Genomic DNA, 25,222 nt, shown 5'->3' with positions numbered 1-25,222 from the left:
AGCACATCTATCATAACTTCACCCCCTGCTTGGACCAGTTCTGATGGGATGTTGTCCACTCCTGCCGATTTCCCTTTTTTCAGCGATGCTATTGCTGCCTCTATTTCTTCACGGAGTATGGGGTGATTACTGTTATCAGTGGCTGGTGGAACATTCAGTATTGCTGGATCACCTGTGGTCTGTATGTTGTATAGCTCTGAGCAGTATTCTGTCCATCGCTTTAGGATGTCTTGTTCTTCTGTTAGACATTTTCCATCCTTGGTCTGGATGTTGGACATAGTTCTACCTTGCCTTGTGTTGGTAAGTTCTTTCACAACTTGGTAGGCTTTCTTGCTGTTGTTTCTTGTCAGGTTTTCCTCTATGTCCTGGCATTTTCCTTCAATCCAATTCTCCCTTGCCTTCTTCATGCTTCTCTTGATTTCGGTGTTAACTGCTTTGTACTGTTTTGCCCCTTCTTCTTCATTCTTTTTCTTTTTCAGGTCTCTACGTTTGTCACACAGCTGTAGGATGTCGTCCGTGACCCAGGGCTTCTTTTTGATGCGTTGTTTTCCAAGAGTTGTTTGGGCTGTTTCAGTTACAGCTGCGTTGAAGTCGCTTACGAGTGTATCCAGGTCGGCGTCATCTGCATCGAGAGTGATGAGTGGCGCGAATTTCCCACCAATCATGGCTTGGAATGCCTCTTGTACTTCAGGATCTTTCAATTTTTCCAGGTCGAACTTCAGTCTTGAGAAGCTTTGTTTCCTTGTTTTCTTCAGTTGGAGTTTGAAGGTCATCATTACCAAGTCGTGGTCACTTGCAATGTCAGCTCCTGGGAAACTTCTTGTCTTGGCAATGTTCACGCTAGACTGGAAACGCTTCTTTACCATGATGTAGTCTATTTGGTTGTGGTGATCTCCTCCAGGGCTGTGCCATGTCCATCTTCTGGATGCTTTGTGTGGTCCAAATGTGTTTGTTATCTTCAGGTTGTTGAAGCAGGCAAATTCCAGGAGTCTCAAACCTCTTTCATTTGTAGCGTTGTTACCATATCGTCCACATGTGCCCTTCCAGGTGTTGTAGGAGTCTTCTCCGATCTTGGCGTTCCAGTCACCTTGTACTACTATGATGTCTTTCTTTGGTGTCTGATCAAGGGTTTCTTGTAGTTGTTCGTAGAACTCCTCAACTTCATCATCGCTGTGATCAGATGTTGGAGCATATGCTTGTATGATGGTGATGTTGAATGGGGATGCCCTCAGGCGGATGGTAGTGAGCCTGCTGGATATTGGTCGGCAGCCCATGACAGTGTTAACAATGTCTTTGTGGATCAGGAACCCTACTCCATGTTCGTGTTTGTCCTCTCTACCACTGTAAAATAGTCTGTGGCCTTCAAGTGTGGGTATTTCACCGATGTTTTTCCATCGTGTTTCACAGAGTCCTAGGATGTGCCAGCGATATTTGTTCATTGCATGTGTCAGTTCTTCCAATTTTCCTGGCGTCCTTAGTGTTCTGACATTCCACGTGCCAATAGAGATGTTGTTCCTGGCCCGGAGCTTGTTGTTGTGTGGTCCACCAGTAGCACATTTGTCACCTCCACCCTGGTTTGCAATGGAAGGCGCGGTCCTTGTTGACCCGGGTGACGACCGAGCCGGTATGGGTTGAGTAGTGGTCGTCATTCATGCGGTGAGTCTTGGGCAGAAAAGCATGGCGGAGCCCATCCCTCTCCATGCTAGACTGGTCTAGCTGCGGCTTTCCTTGATTGGAGAGGCCGAGATCTAGTTTTGATATAGCGCCAGTTGCTCGCTCCCGTGCCGCGTCGGTTGAAACAACCTGCACCGTGTCCCCCTGAGGAAACACCCACATTAACGTGGCGAGAAGGTGCGACTACGGTATTCACCCTTTCTTAATAGAAGGAAGGGATCTTCGCAGGTTATGTATATATATATAATGTAAATTTATATAACGCCCTTTCTCTGTAAGAGCTCAGGGCGCTTTACGTGTTGTATATATATATAATGTAAATTTATATAACGCCCTTTCTCTGTAAGAGCTCAGGGCGCTTTACGTGAAAGAAAAATATTACAAGTTACACAAATCATTCATGACCACTCTTTCTCTCCCCCCCCCCCCCCCCCCCCCCCCCCCCCACACACACACACTCCCTTTCCCACTCTTCATTCGTCCAAAGTGAGCTGACATGGATGGTGTTGGAGAACAAGGACGCCCAGAGTGCTTATAATTATGTGACCAAACGCGCTATGCTTGCTCCAACACTATTCACGCACAAGCTACAGCAGTCGACGTTTTCCCTCTTAACCCCCCGCACAGACTGCATGTGATAGGTATACATGTGCTTTACTATTCACTTGTGCCGACATGTTGTGCTTATGACATTTGTTTGTGTCATTCCAGGTACTGTCTTCTCTTTTTATCTTCTCTTCTTCTCAGTCTTCTTCTCAGTCTTCTCTTCTTAGTTTTCTCTTTTTATGTTCTCATAACTATTGTAAATAAAACAATAGAAAAACCCATTTGTGACTGGCCTCTATATGTTCCTGGCCTGTGCGTGGGATCTTGTCTATCCTTTCATTCAATCAATCAATTAGTTTAGTTCTTTTGTACCGTCTGTACCCTCAATAACCACTCGGTACACGGCTACATATAGACTGATTTTAAAAAGTTGAGTTTTTTTGTGATGAGCGAAAAGCAGAAATAGAATCAGATGCATAGATATGATGAAGAAGGTTGTTCCAGATGTGATGAACAGCAAAGAAAAAAGAACGTTCACCATAGGTTTTTGTATTGACACGAGGAAGTTTCAATAGGCAATATAAACAGAGGAAGAGCGGAGATTTCTTGTGGAGTGTAAACACTGATAAGGTCAGAAAGATATGTAGGTTCTGCAGAGTGGAAAGCAAAATAGCAGAGACACGCAACTTTGTATTTGATTTCCGCTTGAATGGAGAGCCAATGTAAATTTAATTCTATTACATCTGTTCTTCCAGGTTTTATTTTCAATACAGTCGCCCCCCAGGGTTTGCCAAACGTTTCAGTTACAGGTACAGAAATATTATCAACAGTGTCCAACCTGTGATGACAGGCAAGTTTGCGATGAAGAAAAGCCGTCCCTTTATTGATGATATTGGAGATTTTCAAGTACCTCATATCTCAGTCATAATAAATGCAGTTGTCCCCATAGACCATTGTCTCCATGAAAGGTGTGTTGATGTCACTAACTGTAACTTGTCCCTATGGATCCAGTTACATCGTGACCCAGATTCCAGGAGGATGGCTGACTGGGAGGTATGGAGGGCGGAAGGTGTGGGGGATCTGTCAGCTGATCAGTTCTATCTGCTCTCTGTTAACTCCCCTGGCGGCACGAACACACGTGGACTTGGCTTCTGCACTCCGGTTTATACTGGGACTGGCGTCTGTAAGTGCGTGTGTATATGGGGGGAGGGGGGGGGAGGAGGTGTGCGCGCGCGCGTGTGTGTGTGTGTGTGTGTGAGAAATTACCCGCGCCATTGAAACATCCCCACACGCCATTTGCCCCCCCCGAAAAAAACCAAAAAAACCCACAGTAACAGAAAAAATCTACGACACAACGACTGATGGTGCTGCTGCCGCTGTTGCTACAACTGCAATAGCAGCTTCAGCTTCCACTACTACTACTACTACTACTGCTGCTGCTGCTGTTACTACAGATGCTGCTCCTCCTCTTCCTCCAATTTTACTACTACTACTGCTACTACTACTACTACTACTACTACTGCTGCTGCTGCTGCTGCTGCTGCTGTACCTTAACGATAACAGAGTCGACGAGTGATGAAGATGACGCTGATGATGATTATCACTATGTTGATGATGAATATTATAATGATTGCAATGATCTAGGCTGACAAAGGCATGACGAGAACGAAACAAAAAGGCATGACGACGATGATAGTTATGTCATCGACTGTTTGGGCAAGTGATTTAGAGGTGAAGCAACGATAAGATAAATAAATAGATGAATAAATTAATAAATGAATAAACAAATAAATAAATATACAAATAAACAAAATAAACGCCCGATTAATGCCAAATATGTGCATGACGTTGCTGTTCAGGGAGTGTCGTTTCCCTGTTTCCAAGCCATGATGGGGCGGTGGGCACCAACTCTGGAACGAAGCAAACTGGCGTCCTTAGCTTTCGCTGGTAAGCATCTGATGTACAGGTGTGTCAGAGAGTGACAAGACAAGAAAAGAACGGACAGAATCTTGATAAAATTCATTATTTCCGACGAAAATAAATAAGCATTGACGCGTTTGTTTTTTAAAGGTTTTTTCCCACCCAGTTTCCACACTGAATAGGGTCTACGCTTCACAATACATGCTATTAACGGTATTAAGCATGGTGGCGCACACACACACACACACACACACACACACACACACACACACACACACACACCCACACACACACACACACCCACACACACACACACACACACACACACACACACATATATATATATATATATATATATATATATATATATATATATATATATATATATATATATGATAGTCAGTCGTGTCCGACTATGACCATCAGAACAGCAGAGGAGGCAACTGCTGCCCCAACTATTTGGGCTAGAAATTGATTATAGTGGAGAGTGTCTTGCCCAAGTTACATCCCCACTCGCTCGGCCAAGAGGGTTTTTGGTTCTCAAAGGCCAACTAGCCCCCAAGGCTGCAGCACTAAGAGCTAGTGCAATTTTTGCCTCCTAGATTCAGGGTCATAGTCCTTCACAAAAGGTACAGACACACAGACACACACACACACACACACACATATATATATATATATATATATATATATATATTATAATTATATATATATATATATATGTATATATATATATATATATATGTATATATATATATATATATATATATATATATATATATATATATATATATATATATATACATATATATATATACACACGCAGAAAGAGAGAGAGAGAGAGAGAGAGAGAGAGAGAGAGAGAGAGAGAGAGAGAGAGAGAGAGAGAGAGAGAGAGAGAGATATCTACATATATCTACATATATAATAATAAAGATAATGATAACAATAGTGGTATTTATATAGCGCTGAATCTTGTGCAGATATGAATATATATTTATAGTAATGAAGTGCATTCATGAAAATGCAACCATGCACAAGTATATTGATAAGGATACACACACTGCAATAATGGGAGATGAGTATAAAAGCAAGTGCAATTATATGGGCTGGGAACAGATACTTAGTGGTGAAAAGTTAAACGTATGAAGAGAGAGAGAGAGTGAGACAGACAGACTGACTGACAGGCAGGTAGAAAGACAAACATACAGACAGAGAAAGAGAGAGAGAGTGTGTATGTGTGTTGGGGGGGGGGGGGGGGGGGGGGGGGGGGGGGGGGGGAGGTGGTAAACATTTTGAACAATCAACTTCATTTCTAAAGATTAAGTAGACGTAACCGTTTCTTATTTCCAGGGCCACCAATTGCAACAATTCTGACCTTTTCATTATCAGCGCTTTTGTGCTCCTATGGATTCGATAACGGTTGGGGATCGGTTTTCTACCTGTCAGGTAAGGCTAAGACATGTTAATCACTGTGGATATTCTTTGGAAATAACCATAATCATTTACGCCGAGTTGTAATTCAGTCGAAACTGTTGATGGATGATAATAAAAATACTAATACTAATAGTTATAATATTAATGCTACTACTACTACTACTACTACTACTACTTTTAATGTATATTGATATAGCACCCTTTCTCTCTTAGAGCTCGGGACGCTTTACATGAAAGAAAAAAAAAGCAAATTACATTAATCATTCATGACCACTCTTTCTCGAAACGCTTCCGCCCCTCAACCACCCACCCCCGCACCCCCACCCCCAACACACAATCTCTCTCTCCCCCTCTCCCACTCATCATGCATCCAAAGTGATCTGAAATGGATGGTGTTGGAGAAGAAGGAAGGTGAGAGTGTTTATAGACAGGTTCTAAAAAAGATGAGTTTTTGGTGAAGAGCGAAAAGGTGTGTGTGTGTGTGTGTGTGTGTGTGTGTGTGTGTGTGTGTGTGTGTGTGTGTGTGTGTGTGTGTGTGTGTGTGTGTGTGTGCGTGCGTGCGTGCGTGTGTGTCTGTGTGTGTGTGAATATAAATTCACACAAGTAAATTTTTGTTTCTTTTTTGTGATGTAGACTAGTATATTTAGAAATATTCATTTCGGGGTTAAGGCGTTCAAAAATCGGAATAAAATTGCAGTGCTATATTCTGGGATTTTACTTTTCTAAGGATGTATGTCCCACAAATTGTCATAGTTAGAACACTCGACAGTCTGACTATGTTTACAAATCTTCTGCAGTCACTGTCCAATGAGTTTTCAGTTTCAGTTTCGGTTTCTCAAGGAGGCGTCACTGCGCTCAGACAAATCCATCAACGTTAGACCACATCTGAAAGGCAACTGCCTGACCAGCAGCATAACCCAACGCGCCAGTCCCTTAAGTGCATGCATACTTTTTTGTGTCCCAGTCAGAGCGGATTTTTTCTATAGCATTCTGCCATGGGGCAACACTTTTGTTGTCGTGGGCTGTTTTCCAGTGCGCTAAGTGCGTACTGCACACGGGACCTCGGTGTATAGTCTCATCCGAATAACTAGACGCTCAGTTTGATATTCCATTCAAAAGAGCGAGACCAGGACTCGAAGCAAAAACCTCAGGGACACTGTACTGGCAGATGAGCGTCTCAACCATTCTGCTTCCTACCTCCTCCACGTCTGCATTGATTCAGATTCCCATGTGTATCCATACTGCATTATTTTATTCATTTATTTATATATTCATTTATTTACACATGCACGGACACAAACACACAAATACGCATGTGCATGTTGCATTGTCTTTGTTTTTTTTGTCGTTGTTTATTCATATATATATATATATGGGAGGGGGAGGGGTAGGGTATTTGTGGTGTGTGTGTAGGGGTGAGTTCTGTGGATGTGGTGTGTATGTCAGTGGTGGCGATGGTGTGGAGAGTGTATGTATGGAGTGGTGGATATGTGTAAAGTGTCAGTGTGTGTTTGTGTTATGTATTCGCAGGGAAGGCTTTGTGGGGGCTGAGTGATCAGTAACTGTGCGTTGAATTAATGGGTGCATTTATCTATCGTGTTTTAGATGATTATGCAGAGTTCTTGGCTTATATAGGTAGGTATATGGGGTTTAGTTCGTTTAGAGCCGATTGCGAGAGCGCGGAGACAGATTCAGAAGGGGTGAGCGTAGCGCGTCAGTTTATCTGATATTGAGCGAGGTATAACATGTGGAGTGGACTGAGCAGGCGTGAGCTGTGCGCAATGGAGTCTGGGGTAAAAGAGGGGGGGTGGGTAGGGTGAGCTGGGGGTGGTGGTGAGATAGGTTTGAGTATGAGACGACGCCATGTTGGCAAGGATGCACGCAGAGTGCAAGTTGTCGCTCGGCAGCAGAGGCGGATCGTTACATGCGCGTGACGCGTCGGCATCGGTGTTGAGTAACCGGTATATGCAGAATTGGGTCCGCGTGGGAGTGCAGTCGCATGACTCAGTGGTGGGGTGGGGCGGGCGATGGCCATATTTTTTCATTCTCTCTATCTCATTTCATTTCTTAACTTCTAATCTTCACCATTATTTATTTACTTATATTAACTTTGGCGCGAAGAGACGTGAGCGGGGCGGAGTTTTCTTCATGTGTTGTCTATTAACAAGTCATCTGCACATCTACGTTTTACTTTATTCCTACGAGAGAGAGCGATACCCGAGGCGCGCTACAGTCTGGCCGCTTCTAGGGGGGGACAGGCGGGTCTGCGTAGAGTTGAAGTAAATGACCAGTATTGTAGTCTAGTTAGGAGTCGTGAGTGTCCGAACATCTGTGCGTGAGAGGTGGGTGAGAAGACATGACGTTTGGAAGCGGACGTGGTGTGAGAGTATCTACATATGTCTATGCGGGTGACTGCGATCGAGAGTGTCAATTAGTAGTGTGATGAGTATTGTATGACACACAACACTGTGCGCAGTGTAGTGTTATGGGTGGGGTTAGGGTGAGAGGTAGGTGAAGAGTCTAAGGGGAGTTACACTGGATGAGTGGTGGATAGAGTATCACGAGCGTGCATATCTACTAGTCTATCTGCATACGAGTGACAACAATCGCAGTGGTTTTATTGTACGTGCAGATATGGTCGTTGGAGGACACACATCTCTACACATATTGATAAGTACCATATTCCATCAGCCGCGCGAGAGAGAGATCTAGAGAGACAATAGTGCGGAGTTGTGTTTGTGACAGCAGATATTGAGGTGAATATGTGATTGTATTAAAAATAGGAATGTGAAAACGGGGCATTAATTCCGCGACATCAGAGCGCGGACACACACCAATATTGGTTATATGTATGGAATATGGGGCGTGGGGGGTAGTGGGTGGTGGGGTGGGGGGGGGGGTTGGGTATTTTTTAGAGAGTGGATAGAGGAAATTAAATGGTATAATAGATAGACGAGGTTGTATGTATTGATTGTAAGGATATTGTAGTGTGAGTGTGAATATTTATTTCATATTACATGTGATTTTTATCTACTATAAAGCAAAGTCACAGACAACTGAGAGTGACACAACACAGTCAGAAGAGCATATGACAATCGCTGACGACATAACATCTCACCATTAACATCATAATAGGGATTGTTGAGGGGGTATGTAGGGATTTCTTTGGGGTGAAAAGTATGAGTTCAGAAGGTGTTAATAGGTTTTTAATGTTGTATGATTAAGTATGGGTTGTGGTGTTTGATTATTATATAGAATAGGTTGATTTAATAAATTACTAGTATGGTAAATGAGGTGATGAATTTATTAGATGTGATTGTGGGCGTGTTGTGTGGGAATTCAAAATTGAGCTGTGGGTTTTGAACATAGGCAAGTTGCGGTTCCGTGATTATTTTGTGTTGTATGATGCCCTGGGTGAAACAGCGATATCTTGCGAATATGAGATTATGCTGTTCATCCCATAGTGTATTCATGCATATTTATGCTTAATTTTTATGCTTATAGTTTTGATGATCACTGCAAAATTCACCAAAGCTGGCCAGAATGTAGATAAGTTGTTTAGCTGGACAAACCCTTGATATGACATGTGTACAGATAAAATGATGTAGAAACACTTAACACGACGAAACGTTGCCCACAGTAAGCATCTGACAAACACTGTAAAATATTTCTCGACCAAATCATGATAGGGATATGTCATTTTTTAGAATTTTTTTTAAAGATAAAGTCAGTCAATGTATTGCCTTGGCTGTGTTCTGAAGTAAAGTCTTTTTCGGTTAACTTCATATTCGTTGGACTTCCCTGCCACATGAATTAAGGCACTCCCAGTTCATTTCCACCTTGGGTACCATCCTCAAGACTCATCTGTTTAACCCTTTCACTGCCAGTAAATTTAGAGTACAAAATTCCCTTGTGCTATAAACACAGAAAAGACTAAGAATAACTGGGGATTTCCTGCCATGTATAGAAAATATGGCCTATCCTACCACCCGACATTAAGGGCAGTAGGTTCATGGATAACAGACCAATGATCTGGTCACCTTTCAGTGACATGGGTCTTCTACTTCGCCTGTGCATAAATGCGAGCTTGGCGGTGAAAGGGTTAAAACTGCCTTTAATTGATCTCCTGATGCCTGTGATAGTGTGACTGTGTGCTTGATTCTGTTTTCTGTGAGTGTTGTTGAAGGTGTTGTGTGGAGGGACTAGGGGAAGAGAGGGACTGATTGTTTAGTGTGTTGCAGTTGGGTTTTGCTTGTTGGGCTTTTAATGTAAACGATTTGTCTTGAATGTTTTAACTGGGTGTTGAGTTTAGTATATACTTAAGTGTTGGGGTTTGTTTGGAATATTGTGATTGCTTTAAAACATTCCGTGTATGCTGCTGAAGTGTTTGTTTGGGGATGGGGGGTAACACTGATTTTAATTCTAGTGATTTTAGATGTCTGTAGATGTCAGCATTGTAATGTACGTGACCAGTTTTATTAAGTCTTGTTATGCTTTTAAGTTTGTGATGATAGTGTTGGTGTTGGGTGTTGTGATATGTGGGCGGTGCATTGGCTGGGTAATGTGGTGTGTGATGTGTGCGGGGAGTGGTGTTGTGTGTGTGTGTGTGTGTGTGTGTGTGTGTGTGTGTGTGTGTGTGTGTGTGTGTGTGTGTGTGTGTGTGTGTGTGTGTGTGTGTTTGTGTGTGTGTGAACGTGCTTTGGTGTTTGGCTAGATATCTGTGTTGGTTATGCATGTTAGTTTTTCAGTTTATGTTTAAGTGCCACGTTTTACTCGTCGGGTTTTCATTGAGTATAGTTTTTTGTACGGGGCGTGCCGTGTGGAATGGATTAATATTGTTCTTTTTACCTGTGATGCCGTGTCGTGCTGTGGCTTGTTATCTTTGCTTCTTGATTGCAGATGTATGTATGTATATATATATATATATATATATATATATATATATATATATATATGTATGTATATATATATATATATATATATGTGTGTGTGTGTGTGTGTGTGTGTGTGTGTGTGTGTGTGTGTGTGTGTGTGTGTGTGTGTGTTTGATTAGGACTATTGAAACTGTAAAGCGCTTAGAGCAAAATTATTAGATTAAGCGCTATATGAATAAACTTATGATTATGCTTTTTTTCGGAAAACTCTGGGTGGTTCTATTGCCTTACTATGATTACTGGCGGTACAGATCTAGTGTTGGATATCAGGTAGGGAAAGCTGATTTTTTTTAACGACATAACAGCTACATGTTTTATAAGCGAGAAAAGTTGTTTTGTGGCAATTGCATTACAAGTTTGAAATATGGAATCTGCTTCAAGGGTTCCATAGAAGAAAACTGCAGTTACGTAACAACTGCGCTATGTCAGAATGTAGGAGTCTGCCAACGGGTGTGTGCTGGAGAAATCATGGATTGTATGACAACTGTGCTACGTCAAAAAATGAGTCTTTTAACCTGTTGTACGGATCGCAGATGAAAATCGCCACTCCCTGGCGGGAAATATTCACATCGCGCCCGATATGGGCGCTCCTCGTGGCCCACGTATCTTACAACTACACCAACTACACTCTGCTCACCTCTCTCCCCACCTTTATGAAGGAAGTGCTCAAGTTCGACATCAAACAGGTAAACATGAATTTTCACATTATCTTGAAGAAAAGAGAATGAGTGAATGAAGTTGAATTCAAAGGAATGACATTAAACAAAACAAAAGAAATTGAATCAAATGAAAAAAAAAAAGAAGAAAATCAGGTTTGATATTTTTTAAGGTAATATACAACAAAATAGAAATAATGGAGAGGGTAACATGGGAAAAAGAGTGTGCCCAGTGAACAGAAACCATCCATACACCTGAACTTCTTTCTTCCCCCAGAACGGAGGTCTGTCAGCAGTCCCCTATCTCTGTATGGCCGTGTTGGCTGTTCTGGCGGGTCAGGTGGCCGACTGTCTCAGAGCTCGGCGCATTCTCAGCACCAAAGCCACCAGGAAGATGTTCCAGACCATCTGTGAGTACCTATCCATCACTTTCAGTAGTTCTTTTTCTTCTTCTTCTTCTTCTTCTTCTTCCTCTTCTGCTTCTTCTTCTTCTTCCACTGTGTCATATTCGTCCAAAAAAAGTTCACACAACGAATAGACTCGGACGCAACATTCACGATCTCACTTCACTTCAACTGAGGGATAAACAAAATGACTGGATAAAAGACACTGCCTTCCTAAGAAACAATCGAAACAAATAAAAATATATTGATATTGTTCTTAAAATTTCGATAACTCCTTTTTTTTTCTTTTTCTGTACATTTCTGACCAACACTTGTTTGAACTTAATTTTGTTGAAAAATACACCCCAACGTACTTATATCTATTTGTGACTTTTACTTCTGTGTTACCATAAAACCATTCCTCATTTCGTGGTAAGTGTCCTCCCTTCCGAAAAACTATGATATTCGTTTTGCTCAAATTCACTGTCAACTAGCTGTCACGAGAGAGAGAGAGAGAGAGAGAGAGAGAGAGAGAGAGAGAGAGAGAGAGAGTGTGTGTGTGTGTGTGTGTGTGTGAGAGAGAGAGAGAGAGAGAGAGAGAGAGAGAGAGAGAGAGAGAGAGAGAGAGAGAGAGAGAGAGAGAGAGATGAGTCATACATAAGCCCGATGCACTGGTCAGACCTTCGCCTCACACAGACCTGTTCTGTGTCTGTGAATGTTTGGATTGCGATAGATGTTTGAAACATACGTGTCATCAACGTCTGTCGCGCTGTGTGGTCTGTCTTGCCTAAACATGTTGACTTTATCTACTGTATTGTTCTCTATAACTGTTTGTCACAGCAAGATTTGCATATGCAAAATTAGAGCTGCTCTAACCAAGGGGTACGCGCATCGGGAAAAGTGTTGTGTCTCCTTCTTCTTCTGTCGTTTGTTTTACTATTCTCACATCGTTTTGCCAGGGACGGCCCTTTTGATGCCGTGGGTTCTTTTGCGTGCGCTAAGTACTCACTTTACCGTTTCATCCAAAAGACTGGCACCCATACATTTTAAGTTCTTGTGGCGAGGAATAAAATTGCAGGTCCGCATATGGGATTGGAACCCGTAGACACTCAGTTTCCCAGTGAGTGTAGTACCACTAGGACACCGCTCCACCTCTATATGCAGTACTGCGCGTAGACAATGACGATCGTGAAGGAGAAGAAGAAGACGACGAAGAAGAAGAAGACGAAGACGAAGAAGAAGAAGAAGAAGAAGAAGAAGAAGAAGAAGAAGAAGAAGAAGAAGAAGAAGAAGAAGAAGAAGAAGAAGAAGAAGGACAAGGACAAGGACAAGAAGATCAAGATCAAGATCAAGAACAAGAACAAGAACAAGAAGGCGATTATGATGATGTTAGTAGCAGTACCAAATCACCAAACCCAACAATGTTGTTGAAATCATAATCGATACGAATGCATCATCATTGTCATCATCCATCCCACCCCCACCCCCACCCCATCACCGTACACCTCCCTCACTCCCCCTCCCCACCCTCCCCGCTGCTTACAGCCTTCCTGGGTGGGGCAGTCTGTCTGGTGGTGGTGGGCTACATGCCGTGCACTCAGCGGGCCCTGGCAGTCTTCCTGCTGTCCCTGTGTCTGTGCTTTGCTGCCCTCAACCGCGCAGGTTATGCTGTCAACCACATTGACCTTGCACCCAGGTGTGTGTGTGTGTGTGTGTGTGTGTGTGTGTGTGTGTGTCCTTTGTGTGTCTGTGGTTTTTGTGTGTGTGTGTGTGTGTGTGTGTGTGTGTGTGTGTGTGTGTGTGTGTGTGTGTGTGTCCTGTGTGTGTGTGTGTGTGTGTGTGTGTGTGTGTGTGTGTGTGTGCCTGTGTGTGTCTGTGGTTTGTGTGTGTGTGTGTGTGTGTGTGTGTGTGTCCTGTGTGTGTGTGTGGTTTGTGTGTGTGTGTGGTTTGTGTGTGTGTGTGTGTGTGTGTGTGTGTGTGTGTGTGTGTGTGCTTTATGGTGAGGTGTTTATCTGTGTTTTTTTTTTATCTTTGCATTTTGATAGCATTGTCTTTCATTGCATATTATTCACTCTGTGTGTCTTTTTGTGTTTGGGTTTTACGGTGGGTTTTTTCGGACTTTATTCGGTTGGGTTTTGTTTTCTTTCTTTCTTCTTCCTCTCCGTATTTTGGTGTTTTGTTGGGGTTTTTTTTCAGCTGGAAGAGACAATAACGACGACAACGTTGAGTCATATGTTGGTGTCAAGTTCCTTTCGTACTCAAGGCTTGACCAGCGTCTCGGGTTTATGCGAAGGCCGGTCTAGCGTATATGGACCACGTCTTGGTACCTCATTGGAATTGTAACTAGAACTTAACATTCTTTATTCTTCTTTTTACAAGACAGGGAAGAAAACCGATTTAACTGTTATGTCGCGGCAATATAAATGCACTCGTGTCTGCGTGTTAGTGGCGTGTAATTGCATCGTGGTGACATAAAAGCACAAGTTTATATATAAAATGGAAAATGAGAGAGAGAGAGAGAGAGAGAGAGAGAGAGAGAGAGAGAGAGAGAGAGAGAGAGAGAGAGAGAGAGAGAGAGAGAGAGAGAGGGAGAGAGAGAGAGAGAATTTTGATACATAATTTCATTGTATTCATTTGCAGACATGCTGGAGTTTTGTTTGGAATCACAAATACTGCTGCCACGATTCCTGGAATGATCGCCCCCCTTGTAGCAGGGGCCTTAACTCCAAATGTAAGTCATACTGACATACAATATAAATGCACTCGTGTCTGCGTGTTAGTATTAGTAGTAGTAGGAGGAATTTTTGTTTAATGTCCCGTCACACATATCGGTGATTGAAGACATTTTGTTAAAGTATTTATGAATACATTTGAGTATTATCGGTTAGAAGGGGTGGGAGATGTGGATGAATGGAGGGTTGGGGGGAAATGGGAAATGAGGGTAAAATTTGAAAAAAAACACCCAACTAGATACAATTACAGGAAATAACTTAAAGGACTTCGTAAAAGAAAAGTCGTTAAACTGACAAGCGAAACAACTGATAATGAATGCAAGAAAGTCAAAAACATCAACGTTCTCAGTCACTTGTGAAGACACACTTTCGTGTACATAAAGCTTCATCAAGCTACAAAAAAAAAATTGTATGCTTAATCGTCATGTTGCTAAAGCATATGCACTTGACATTAGAACAATACTTGGCCCGTAATGAATTTGATAATAGTCTGAGAGCTAAACTCAGGATTGGTCTGCGAATCGGACCAAAGTCTGAGAGAGTCAACTGACGAGGTTTTAGAATTGAATTCAAGCACCTATATAAGTCTCTTTCTAGTATATTGCTTATTTACTTGTATGACAATGGGCAATATACTCTCTATATGATTCTTTGCTCCCCTTATTGCTACCCTGTCTGCTTGGTCGTTATAAAGGAATCCAGTGTGGGATGGCATCCAACAAAAATCAACATTTGTACCCTTCACAAATAGGGAGTGCAACAAATACCTAATTTCAAACAATAAATCTTCTCTTTGATTATTCTCAAAAAGGAGCAAACTTTTTAAAACAGATTGAGAATCAACACAAAATAGAATATTACTTACTATGATTGATATATCAACAAGATTTAATGCCATAAAGATGGCCACCAATTCAGCTGTAAAAATTGAATGTCCCTGACCTAAATAATATGATATTTCTGTTTTTAGGTCAGGAATGACAAAAGCAGATCCTGCACTGTTATCATCCAGGACCGAGCCATCAGTATAAACGTTTAAATGATAATCAAAATTTTCTTCTAATTCAATTCTGACAGATGCTGCTATTATATGTGGAGATTCTCCTTTTGTTGTGTCAGAAGCACATATGCTGACGTTTGCTTTTGTTAACTCCCAGGGAGGGACAGGTGGCACCAGAACACGAGGTACCATATCATGTAAATCAATGTCTTAAGAATTTAAAATATCTGACACATATGTGCGAATGGTTTGTAGATTATTATTATTATTATTATTAGTGTGTGTGTGTGTGTGTGTGTGTGTGTGTGTGTGTGTGTGTGTGTGTGTGTGTGTGTGTGTGTGTGTGTGTGTGTGTGTGTGTGTGTGTGTGTGTGTGTGTGTGTGTGTGTGTGTGTGTGTGTGTGTGTGCACTTTTGGGAAAATCAATATCAGACCTAATATTTAATTCCTCAAAATCATCCACTGCTGTACATCTCACAATGTATTTAGCAGAACTTAATTTTCTGACTTCATCTAGTGGTAGAATACCCGCAAGCTTATAGGCTCCTGAGGTCTTAGTATGCTCCAGTACCCCTAAAGCCAGTTTCGCAGCTTTACTGTCAATTATTCGCAGCTTCTTTAGAAACGTCGGCGGAGCAGAAAAGAGGATTTCGTGACCGTAGGTTAATCTTGATCTTACGAGAAATGTGGCTAAATGTAAAAGAATTTTGGAGTCTTGTCCCCAGGGAGAGTGACTTACAATTTTTAAGAAATTTAAACTTGTAACTTCTTTATTCACTATTGAATCAATGTGTTTCTTCCAGTTTAGTTTTGAAGTAAATAGGATCCCAAGAAATTTTATTTCCGACTTGAAAAAAATGATTTCACGTCCTCCCCCTAAAAATCGCGGTACTTTGCTGGGATTATAACCATTATTAAAGAGGATCAAATGTGTTCTTTCTACAGAAAACTCAAAACCATTAGAGTGCATATAGCTACTCAGTCTATCGAGTTCACCCTGAAAATGTTTCTGTACATAATTGATGTAATGTAGGCTTGTCCTTTTCCTCAAGGATGTCTGAATCCATATAGCAATATCATCAGCATATTGAGCCAGCTTGGTAGATGATGAAAAACATGTATGTAAATCATAAAGCATAATGTTGAACAACAATGAAGAAATAATGGAACCCTGCGGGATTCCCTTGTTTATAGGCCTAGATGTTGATAAAGTTACTCCCACTTTTGCCACTATATATCTCCCACTTAAAAAGGATTTAACATAGTCATAAACATGACCCGACAGACCAATTTGTTTCAGCTTAAATAACAGTCTGCTATGCCATACTCGGTCATAAGATTTAGTAAGATCGAAGAAGGACGCAAGGATACTTTTTCGCTTAGAAAACTGTTGTTTTTTTTTAAATTTGGGCAGTGAGACGGGTCAGATGATCAGTTGTAGATCTTCCTTTCCTGAATCCAGTTTGAGCTGACAGAATTATGTTATTTTTGTCACAGTAATATACCATGCTAATATTTACAATTTTCTCCATGACTTTCCCAACGTGGGAGGTAACCGAAATCGGTCTATATCAGTATCAGTATCAGTAGCTCAAGGGGGCATCACTGCGTCCGGTCAATTCCATATACGTTACACCACATCTGCCAAGCAGATGCCTGACCAGCAGCGTAACCCAACGCGCTTTGTCAGGCATTGAGAAAAAAAAATGCATTGTGGTGACATAAAAACACAAGTGTATATATAAACCCAGTCAGCTAATACTGGAAGACAAACTTGTGGGACTGTTTGGGAAATTTGTCAGTAACTGCTGCCAAAAATGCTATAGCGTACAGGAGTGATTCAATCTGTTTTTCAATATTTATCTATTTTGTTTTGCTTTTTGTGCGTGGTTTCATGTAACTTTGCACGTGTGTCTTATAGACCTTGTTCAGGTTTAATCGACATTAAAATTGATTCTGGTTCTGATTCTGCACCAGATAATATAGTTACACTGAAAAAAAAAGAAAGAAAGAAAAAAAAAGGCTAACAAAAATACACAGGAAAATGAAATGAACAACGACCGTGGTGAAGTGGTGAGCTTTATCCACTGATGAATGAGAAAATGCTAGTTTGAACCTCACCTAGAGGACCTGGACAGTTGTTGCTGTGGAATTTTGTTCAGCCCGTGGCCGGCTCCAGCCCAGTCCTGAGTGTGATTTGGGCTAAAATAGAGAGATTAGCACACACAGCACACATCCCAGTCTACGCATGCGTCTTTGACATTGTTGCTCACGTTTTCTGACCAGTACGCTTGGGTCAAAGCACACCAAATTCATGGTATATCATTTCTTGGCAAAATCAGTTATCATCGTAATCTGTCATCTGATCTGTGATTATTCCGTTGTCCGTCATGGTCTCCACAGAGAACAGCCGAGGAGTGGCGCACAGTCTTCTTCGTCTGTGCCGGGGTGCAGGTGGTGGGAGCCCTCATCTTTGGCCTGTTGGCAGAGGGACATGTACAGAGCTGGGCCACACCTCCAGAGGAGGAATATGACATTGAGATGATAGCAGACCACACAGCGGGGAAGGAAAACACCTCTGTGAATGGTGCTACCGAAGAAAAACCACTCTGATTGATGACAGAGAAGGGTGGATCTCAGTGAAGACGGTACAAAATGAACGATAACCGTGGATGCCCTTGAACCACATTCTACTGATAACTTGGGTGTGTTCAATGGAAACACCAGATGAGATGCTGTTTCATGTGTGACTTGTATCAAAAGTTTGGTTGACTGGCTTTTTGATCCCTCATAAAAAAGAAAAGGGAGAGAAACGGGACTGTCATAATTACAGAGGCGTAATTTGTTGAGCTGCATGGGAAGCTAATTACTTCTGGTGTTTTTATTTTTATAATAGAGTCTCATTTTCTCGAAACATATAAAATTTCTGAAAAATCAGTCCAGTTTCAGAAAAAATGCATTCTACAATAGGTAAATGTCTTATTTTGAATGTCATTTGGTGATATTTCTCTCTCAGTACAAACGATTATTTTTTGCTATTGTTGATTGTAGAAATGCAACAACACAATTATAGCTTAGAATGTTTTTTGGCTTGTGCTTTCAAAGCAAAAAACGTGTATGGGAAACAAAATATATAATGATTTCATCAAAAAAGGAATTTCTTTAGCGTTTTTTTGTTTTTTGTTTGTTTGTTTTTTGTTGTTTCTTTTGTTGTTGTTGTTTGTTTGTTTTTGTTTTTTTTAAATCTTGCTAGTCTGACAAGGTGATACACTCTATCCTGTATCGTTCACAATGTCTTTCAGTGGTCAAGAATGATAATTTCCAGATTAACAATGCATGCTTTAGATTGCAAAGCTTTTTTTTCTCCTATAGATATGTTAACCAGTTATCTAGATCATTTATCTTGTCATCTTATTTGTCTTCTGCAGTTGATACATTTATATTCTCAGACACGAACAAAGCATTGCAGAATGTGTTACGCAATGTGCATGCTTACTACTGTAAATTGGAACTTGCAATAAACCCAACAAAAACAAAAATTGTAGTAAAAATATATGTGGTCATTGCAGATATATTTTCGAATGCGGATATCAATATTCAGTTTACATTCAGTAGGATCACAGAGCAAGTTTATCATTTGTTGTTTGTTATTTGCATTGTGCTCACTCGAATAGGAGAGAATGGAAATGAAATCTTCAACATTTCCCTGGATAAAATTAAATTAGAATTTGTGTGCATGTTGTTTTTTTTTGCTGTTGTTCTCTCTCTCTCTCTCTCTGTTTGGGAAATGGAATCTGCTGCTAAACAAAATAGGCAGTAGTAGTAGAAGTAGTAGTAATAGCAGCAGTAGTAGTAGTAAGAGGAGGTGGAGGAGGAGGAATCATAATAATACTGGGTGTTGCTGCTGTTGTTGCTGCTGTTATGTTTGTTGCTGTTGACCTAATTATTTCATTAGTTGGATTCGGGTTTCCAAATAGACAGAAACTTGTTGTAATGAAAATAACCATGGTCCAAAGGTTGTTCATTCAGATATACGTCAGCATATTTTGGAATAAAGCTTTTCTCCAGGCGTGTGTGTGTGTGTGTGTGTGTGTGTGTGTGTGTGTGTGTGTGTGTGTGTGTGTGTGTGTGTGTGTGTGTGTGTGTGTGTGTGTGTGTGTGTGTGTAACTTCTCCCCCTCTTTCTGTGTCTCTGTCTCTGTCTCTATGTCTGTCTGTATGTGTCTCCCCCACCCCCTCTCTCTCTCTATCTTCTTGCTCTTACTTTCTTTCTTTTTTTGTCTTTATCTCTCAACGTCTTCTCTCTCTCTCTCTGTATTCATCTCTTTCTGCACCCCAATCCCCCTCCTGCTTAGCTCTCATTCCTTCGCCTCTCTCTGTTCCCCTCAATACACATCTGTTCCTCCTTCCAAACTTCGCCCTTTCCCAATCTCCACAGCACCACTCCTCCTCCACACCCAGAGAGAGAAGCAACAGATGCAGACAAACAAGAAAGAAGCAAATTAACTCCCACGTGAGCATCGGGTGTCACAGCAGTGACGGAGTACAGGGACGTGACTTGTACGTCTTTGCCATCCCAAGTGGGACAGCTGGGTGTACCGCCAGAACGGGATACAGATGGGACCCGTGTGGGAGGCTGTTTCCTCCACACTTGGGCTTCTGGATGGGAGTGAGATGGACTCTGCCTGTCTTCGTGGCTGTCTTCACATACGGATCATGTTGTGAATATTGACTGGTGCTAAAATTGTCACCCCTAACTCAAGTTTTACCTTGGAGGAAATTTCGTGTGTGTGTGTGTGTGTGTGTGTGTGTGTGTGTGTGTGTGTGTGTGTGTGTGTGTGTGTGTGTGTGTGTCCATGCATGTGTCAGTGTGTGTGTGTGTGTGTGTGTGTGTGTGTGTGTGTGTGGCCTCATATGTGCTCGTGCACACATATACAGCTTCCCACACACACACTCTCTCTCTGTGGTACACACTTTGTCTCCGTCTACATTTCTCTGTTGTTGTTGTTTTTTTGTCCCATCTTTCTCTGTCATATATGTCTCTATGTCTCTCCATACTTGACATTATATCTGTCTGTCTCTCAGTCTGTCTGCTCACTCTCTGTGTGTCTCTGTCTCTCTCTACTCAGCTTGCTCCTTTTTTTTCTCTCTCTGTTTTAATGCATCTTTTTTGTCTTTCTCTCTCTCATCCCAACAGTCTCTTTCTGCCCCTCCCCCCACAACCCGTCACAACCCCCTTCCTGTTTCGAGCTTATTTCTCCACCTCTCTCTGTTCCCCTCAATACACATCTGTTCCTGTTACCAAACTTCACCCTTTCCCATCACAGTAGAGCCCACTTAGCTAACAACATTTCTCAGGATGAGTGGCTGGTCCACTTCGACCAACTGCTGAATTCTGGCTATGAAGAGAATCAGCACCAACCTGCACTTAACGTCTCAGCGGGATTTAGAAAATCATATTCCACCACTGACCATATTTTCACTGCATGCCTGCATCGAGAAGCATCTGTCAAGAAATAAGAAATTATATGTAGCATTCATAGATTTCAGTAAAGCCTTCGACAGAGTACAACACAGCCTATTGTTCGGTGTACTGCTTAGAAATGGTGTTAAAGGTAGAATGTTCAATATTTTGAGGAGTATGTATAGTACGATACAATCTTGTGTTAGATGTGGTAATTCATGCACCAAATATTATAAATGTATGCAAGGTCTGAAACAAAGATGCTCATTAAGCCCAACTCTATTCTCGCTCTTTATTAATGAGCTTGCACATGAAATGTTTACGCGGGGTAAACATGGAATACAGTTCCAACCAAATGATATCGAAATCTTTATTTTACTATTTGCTGATGATATTGCTCTTATGTCTTCCACCATTTCAGGTTTACAAAATCAGCTGAATGTTCTTCATGAGTGTGCACAAAGATTACGCTTGAAAGTGAACCTAGATAAAAGTAAAGTTATAGTTTTCCGTAAAGGTGGATACTTAGGAAAGAAAGAACATTGGTTTTATGGTCAAGATTGATAGAAATAGTTAACTCTTACAAATATTTAGGTGTCCTATTTTCAACTCAACTTAGTTTGTAGTTGCTACTGGATTTGAACATGTTATTCGTGTTAAGAAAGCTACCTTCGTAATTTTGAAAACTTTAAGGAAACTTGGATACTATTCTCCTAAACTGTTTTTCAAGCTCTTTGATGTTCAGGTCGTTCCCTCGCTTTTGTATGGCTCGGAGCTATGGGGTTTCAAACCACGAGAATTCATAGAAAGGATCCATTTGCAAGCTTGCAAATTACTGCTAAACGTCCCACCTTTCACTCCCAATGATATGGTATACGGCGAACTTGGAAGATACCCATTGTTTATAAACACTGCCGCGAGATGTATACTATATTGGTTTCGGCTACATAAACAGCCATTGTCTAGATATTCTAGGAAAGCCTATGATATGCTTTACGACATACAAAACAGAAGTAACAATGCACAAAACTGGGTTACTTACGTAAAGAACCTTCTCTGTACACATGGTTTCGGTTATGTTTGGATGTTTGGGGCAGTTGGGGATGAGAAACTCTTCATACGCATATTTAAAGAGCGCTTACAGAACTGCTTTTGTCAGCGTTGGTATGCCATGTGTCAGAAAGCAGGCGCTTTGAATTTTATCATTCGTTTAAAAGCGCCATTGAATGTGAAAAATACCTTGATCACATTAATAATAGATATTTCAAAACAATATTTACACGTTTCAGAATGGGTGTTTCGGCTATAAATAGCCACAACCACGCATTTCCCCCTGTTGGTCAAATGGGTTGTCCTCTTTGTTCTGCTGACTGTGAAGATGAATTCCATGTACTGTTTGAATGCCCAAACTACAGTGACCTTAGGTTGAAATATTGTATAAATAGTTCCAACTCATACTTGACACGGGATCAGCAATGTGCAAGTATTTTGAATGGTGGACTCGACAGTAAACTAAATCTTTCAAAGTTTCTTTTTTTCTGGCTTTTAAGCGCAGAGACTTAATGAATCATGAATCACTACCAACAACTAGTTAAGGTACGAAAATGATTAATTATGTTTTGCCATTGCCTTATTCAAGTGTCTTCTCACAAGGATGGTCTCTACTGATACAGTGAGGACGAAAGATTTATTTATTCATTTATTTGTTTATTTGTTTATCTGTCTGTTATTTATCTACTTATTTGTGTGCCTTGTGTAAGTCTCTTTATGTATATTATGTTTGCAACGGGTCACAGGTCTATATGCAATTAAAACATTTGTTTGTATCTCTCTCATTCTGTTTATCCTGTATGACAGATCACGTACAGCTGGTTGACAAGACATGACATTATATCACTGCTGTGTGCCTCTTAATAAGCTCAGTCATGTGCTCTCACACCAATGTCATGGAGCTGTTTTATGACACGAAATTTTGCCCTTAAGGTTATGCTTTTCACAACATGGTCAAGCTAAAACACGCGCGCACACACACACAGACACACAGACACACAGACACACACACAGACACACACAGACACACACACACACACACACACACACACACACACACACACACACACACACACACACACACACACACACACACACACACACACACACACATCCGTTTAGAAATAAACGTGTGTTTTTTTTCGAAACTGTTTGTTTCATTTTTACCTCAAATGTGCAAAAAGTGAGTAAGGCATTGCTGATGTTTCTCCCACTCCACCCCATTTGCTTTCTCTCTTCCTGCCCTTCCTCCACCAACTTGTCCACTTGTTGGACTTTCAATCTGAGGCTTCCGGGTTCGAATCTCGGTGGCGCATAGTGGGTAAAGGGTGGAGATTTTTCCGATCTGCCAGGTCAACATATGTGCAGACCTCCCAGTGCCTGAACCACCTTCGTGTGTATACGCAAGCAGAAGATCAAATACGCACGTAACAGATCCTGTAATCCATGTCAGCGTTCGTTGGGTTATGGAAACAAGAACATACCCAGCATGCACCCCCCGAAAACGGAATATGACTGCCTACATGGCGGGGTAAATAAACAAAACGGCCATACACGTAAAATGTTAAATGTCATATGTTTGTCTGAGTGTGTAGGTGTGCGTGCCTGAAATCTGATTGAACGACACAGGAAACGAATGATGAACGCCCACGATATCTTAATTCTGGATATTTATTCGGGTGGAAAACATATAATACGTGGTGGTTTCCTTTATACGAATACGATGTATGAGGGTGTGAATTTGAGCTTGTCTTAATCTCATTGACCGGGGCACGAGAGAGTACCCTTGTGCCAAGGTGGTGTGTCCATCGAGATCGATGATGACCATCGTTGTCATCCGGCTGGGGGATGGGGGGAGGGTGGTGGTAGGGTGGGGGGGAGGATGCTCATGAATCTATCTGTAAATGCGCAGATGGCTGAATAGTCCAATCTGCGCACGAAATGTTCGCTGACAGTTGGGGCAGACAAAGACAGGCATATCATTGTCAGGGAGCTTGTTTGCCCGTGACTTTCTGCCTGCCTCTTCTGAACAGCTGCAGCAGTCCTGTTGGCCTCGCACAACTTGGCGCCTTTGTGTACAGCAGCGCGCCATTTGTCACGGTCCACTGCAGATTCCTCTCAGGAGTCAGGGTTGATATCAAACGCTTTCAGAGAGACTTTCAGAGTATCTCTGAAGCGCTCTTCTGACCTCCGTGTGATCTCTTCCCTTGTTGCAGCTCGCCATAGAAGAGCCTTTTGGGCAGCCGATGGTCCGGCATGCGCGCCACGTGTCCAGCCCAGCGAAGCTGGGACTGCATCAGGATGGTGAAGATGCTCGGAAGGGTGGCTTTTGCGAGCACCTCTGTGTCTGGGGTCCTGTCTTGCCACTTGATGTTCAGTAGCTTCCTGATGCATGTTGTGTGGAAGTGGTTCAGCGTCTTGGCAAGTCGTTGGTACACTGTCCAAGTTTCGCAGGCGTACAGTAGTGTGGGGAGAACTACTGCTCTGTAGACCTTTAGCTTGGTCTCAAGACTAATGCCTCTTCTGTTCCAGACATTTGCATTGAGTCTACCAAAAGTTGCGCTTGCTCTTGCAATCCTGACGTTCACTTCATCGTCGATAGTCGCATTTCTTGACAGTGTGCTGCCAAGGTATGTGAACCGCTCCACCGCACTGAGTCTCTGACCGTTGACTGTGATGTTGGGCTCAACGTAGGGTTTCCCTGGGGCTGGCTGATGGAGAACTTCAGTTTTCCTCGTGCTGATGGTATGGCCGAAGTTCCTGCTGGCAGTGGCAAACTTGTCGACGCTGAGTTGCATGTCAGCTTCAGATCCAGCGTTGAGGGCACAATCATCAGCAAACAAAAAGTCTCTGATGTCTGTCATGACCTTCGTTTTTGCTTGAAGCCTTCTGAGGTTAAACAGCTTGCCATCTGTTCGGCACTTTAGGCCGATTCCAACATCGCCATCTCTGAAGGCATCAGTAAGCATTGCAGAGAACATGAGGCTGAACAGCGTTGGAGCCAGGACGCAGCCTTGCTTGACACCATTTGTGACAGCAAAAGGAGCAGATGTTTCGCCATTGTCCTGGACTCGAGCCTGCATGCCTTCATGGAACTGGCTGACCAAGGAAATAAATTTCCGAGGGCATCCGTCTTTGGCCATGATCTTCCGCAGTCCCTCTCTACTCACGGTGTCGAAGGCCTTAGTGAGGTCGACATAGGTGGATAGCGGCAATGACAGAGTGAAGGTCCTCGTAGAACTTCGCCTTCACTTCATCCGGGTTGGTCATGGTTGGGGCGTAGGCACTGACAATGGTGAGGCGCTTCTGGCCAGATGCCAGTGGGAGTTTCATGGTCATAAGCCTATCGTTGACTCCCTTTGGGATTCCAGCTAGCTTGCTGACTGCTGTTTTTACTGCAAAACCAACGCCAGCCTCACGTCGCTCT

At 42.1% G+C, this 25,222-nt stretch overlaps 1 protein-coding gene across 1 annotated transcript in view; it reads left to right on the top strand.

Moving 5' to 3' along the window:
• Nucleotides 1-19,351, top strand: part of LOC143287250 (sialin-like) — a 30,273-nt gene extending 10,922 nt beyond the window's left edge. Inside the window, exons 5-12 of the mRNA XM_076595195.1 lie at nucleotides 3,232-3,403; nucleotides 4,080-4,167; nucleotides 5,494-5,589; nucleotides 10,833-11,197; nucleotides 11,445-11,577; nucleotides 13,096-13,246; nucleotides 14,191-14,281; nucleotides 17,686-19,351. Of these exons, the coding sequence (XP_076451310.1) occupies nucleotides 3,232-3,403; nucleotides 4,080-4,167; nucleotides 5,494-5,589; nucleotides 10,833-11,197; nucleotides 11,445-11,577; nucleotides 13,096-13,246; nucleotides 14,191-14,281; nucleotides 17,686-17,895 (1,306 nt within the window). The 3' untranslated portion in view covers nucleotides 17,896-19,351. The remainder of the gene's footprint in view (nucleotides 1-3,231; nucleotides 3,404-4,079; nucleotides 4,168-5,493; nucleotides 5,590-10,832; nucleotides 11,198-11,444; nucleotides 11,578-13,095; nucleotides 13,247-14,190; nucleotides 14,282-17,685) is intronic.
• Nucleotides 19,352-25,222: the final 5,871 nt, after the last annotated feature.

The sequence above is a fragment of the Babylonia areolata genome, chromosome 11, assembly GCF_041734735.1.
Source record: "Babylonia areolata isolate BAREFJ2019XMU chromosome 11, ASM4173473v1, whole genome shotgun sequence".
Taxonomy (NCBI): Eukaryota; Metazoa; Mollusca; class Gastropoda; order Neogastropoda; family Buccinidae; genus Babylonia; species Babylonia areolata.
This window is presented reverse-complemented; position numbering and strand designations above follow the sequence as displayed.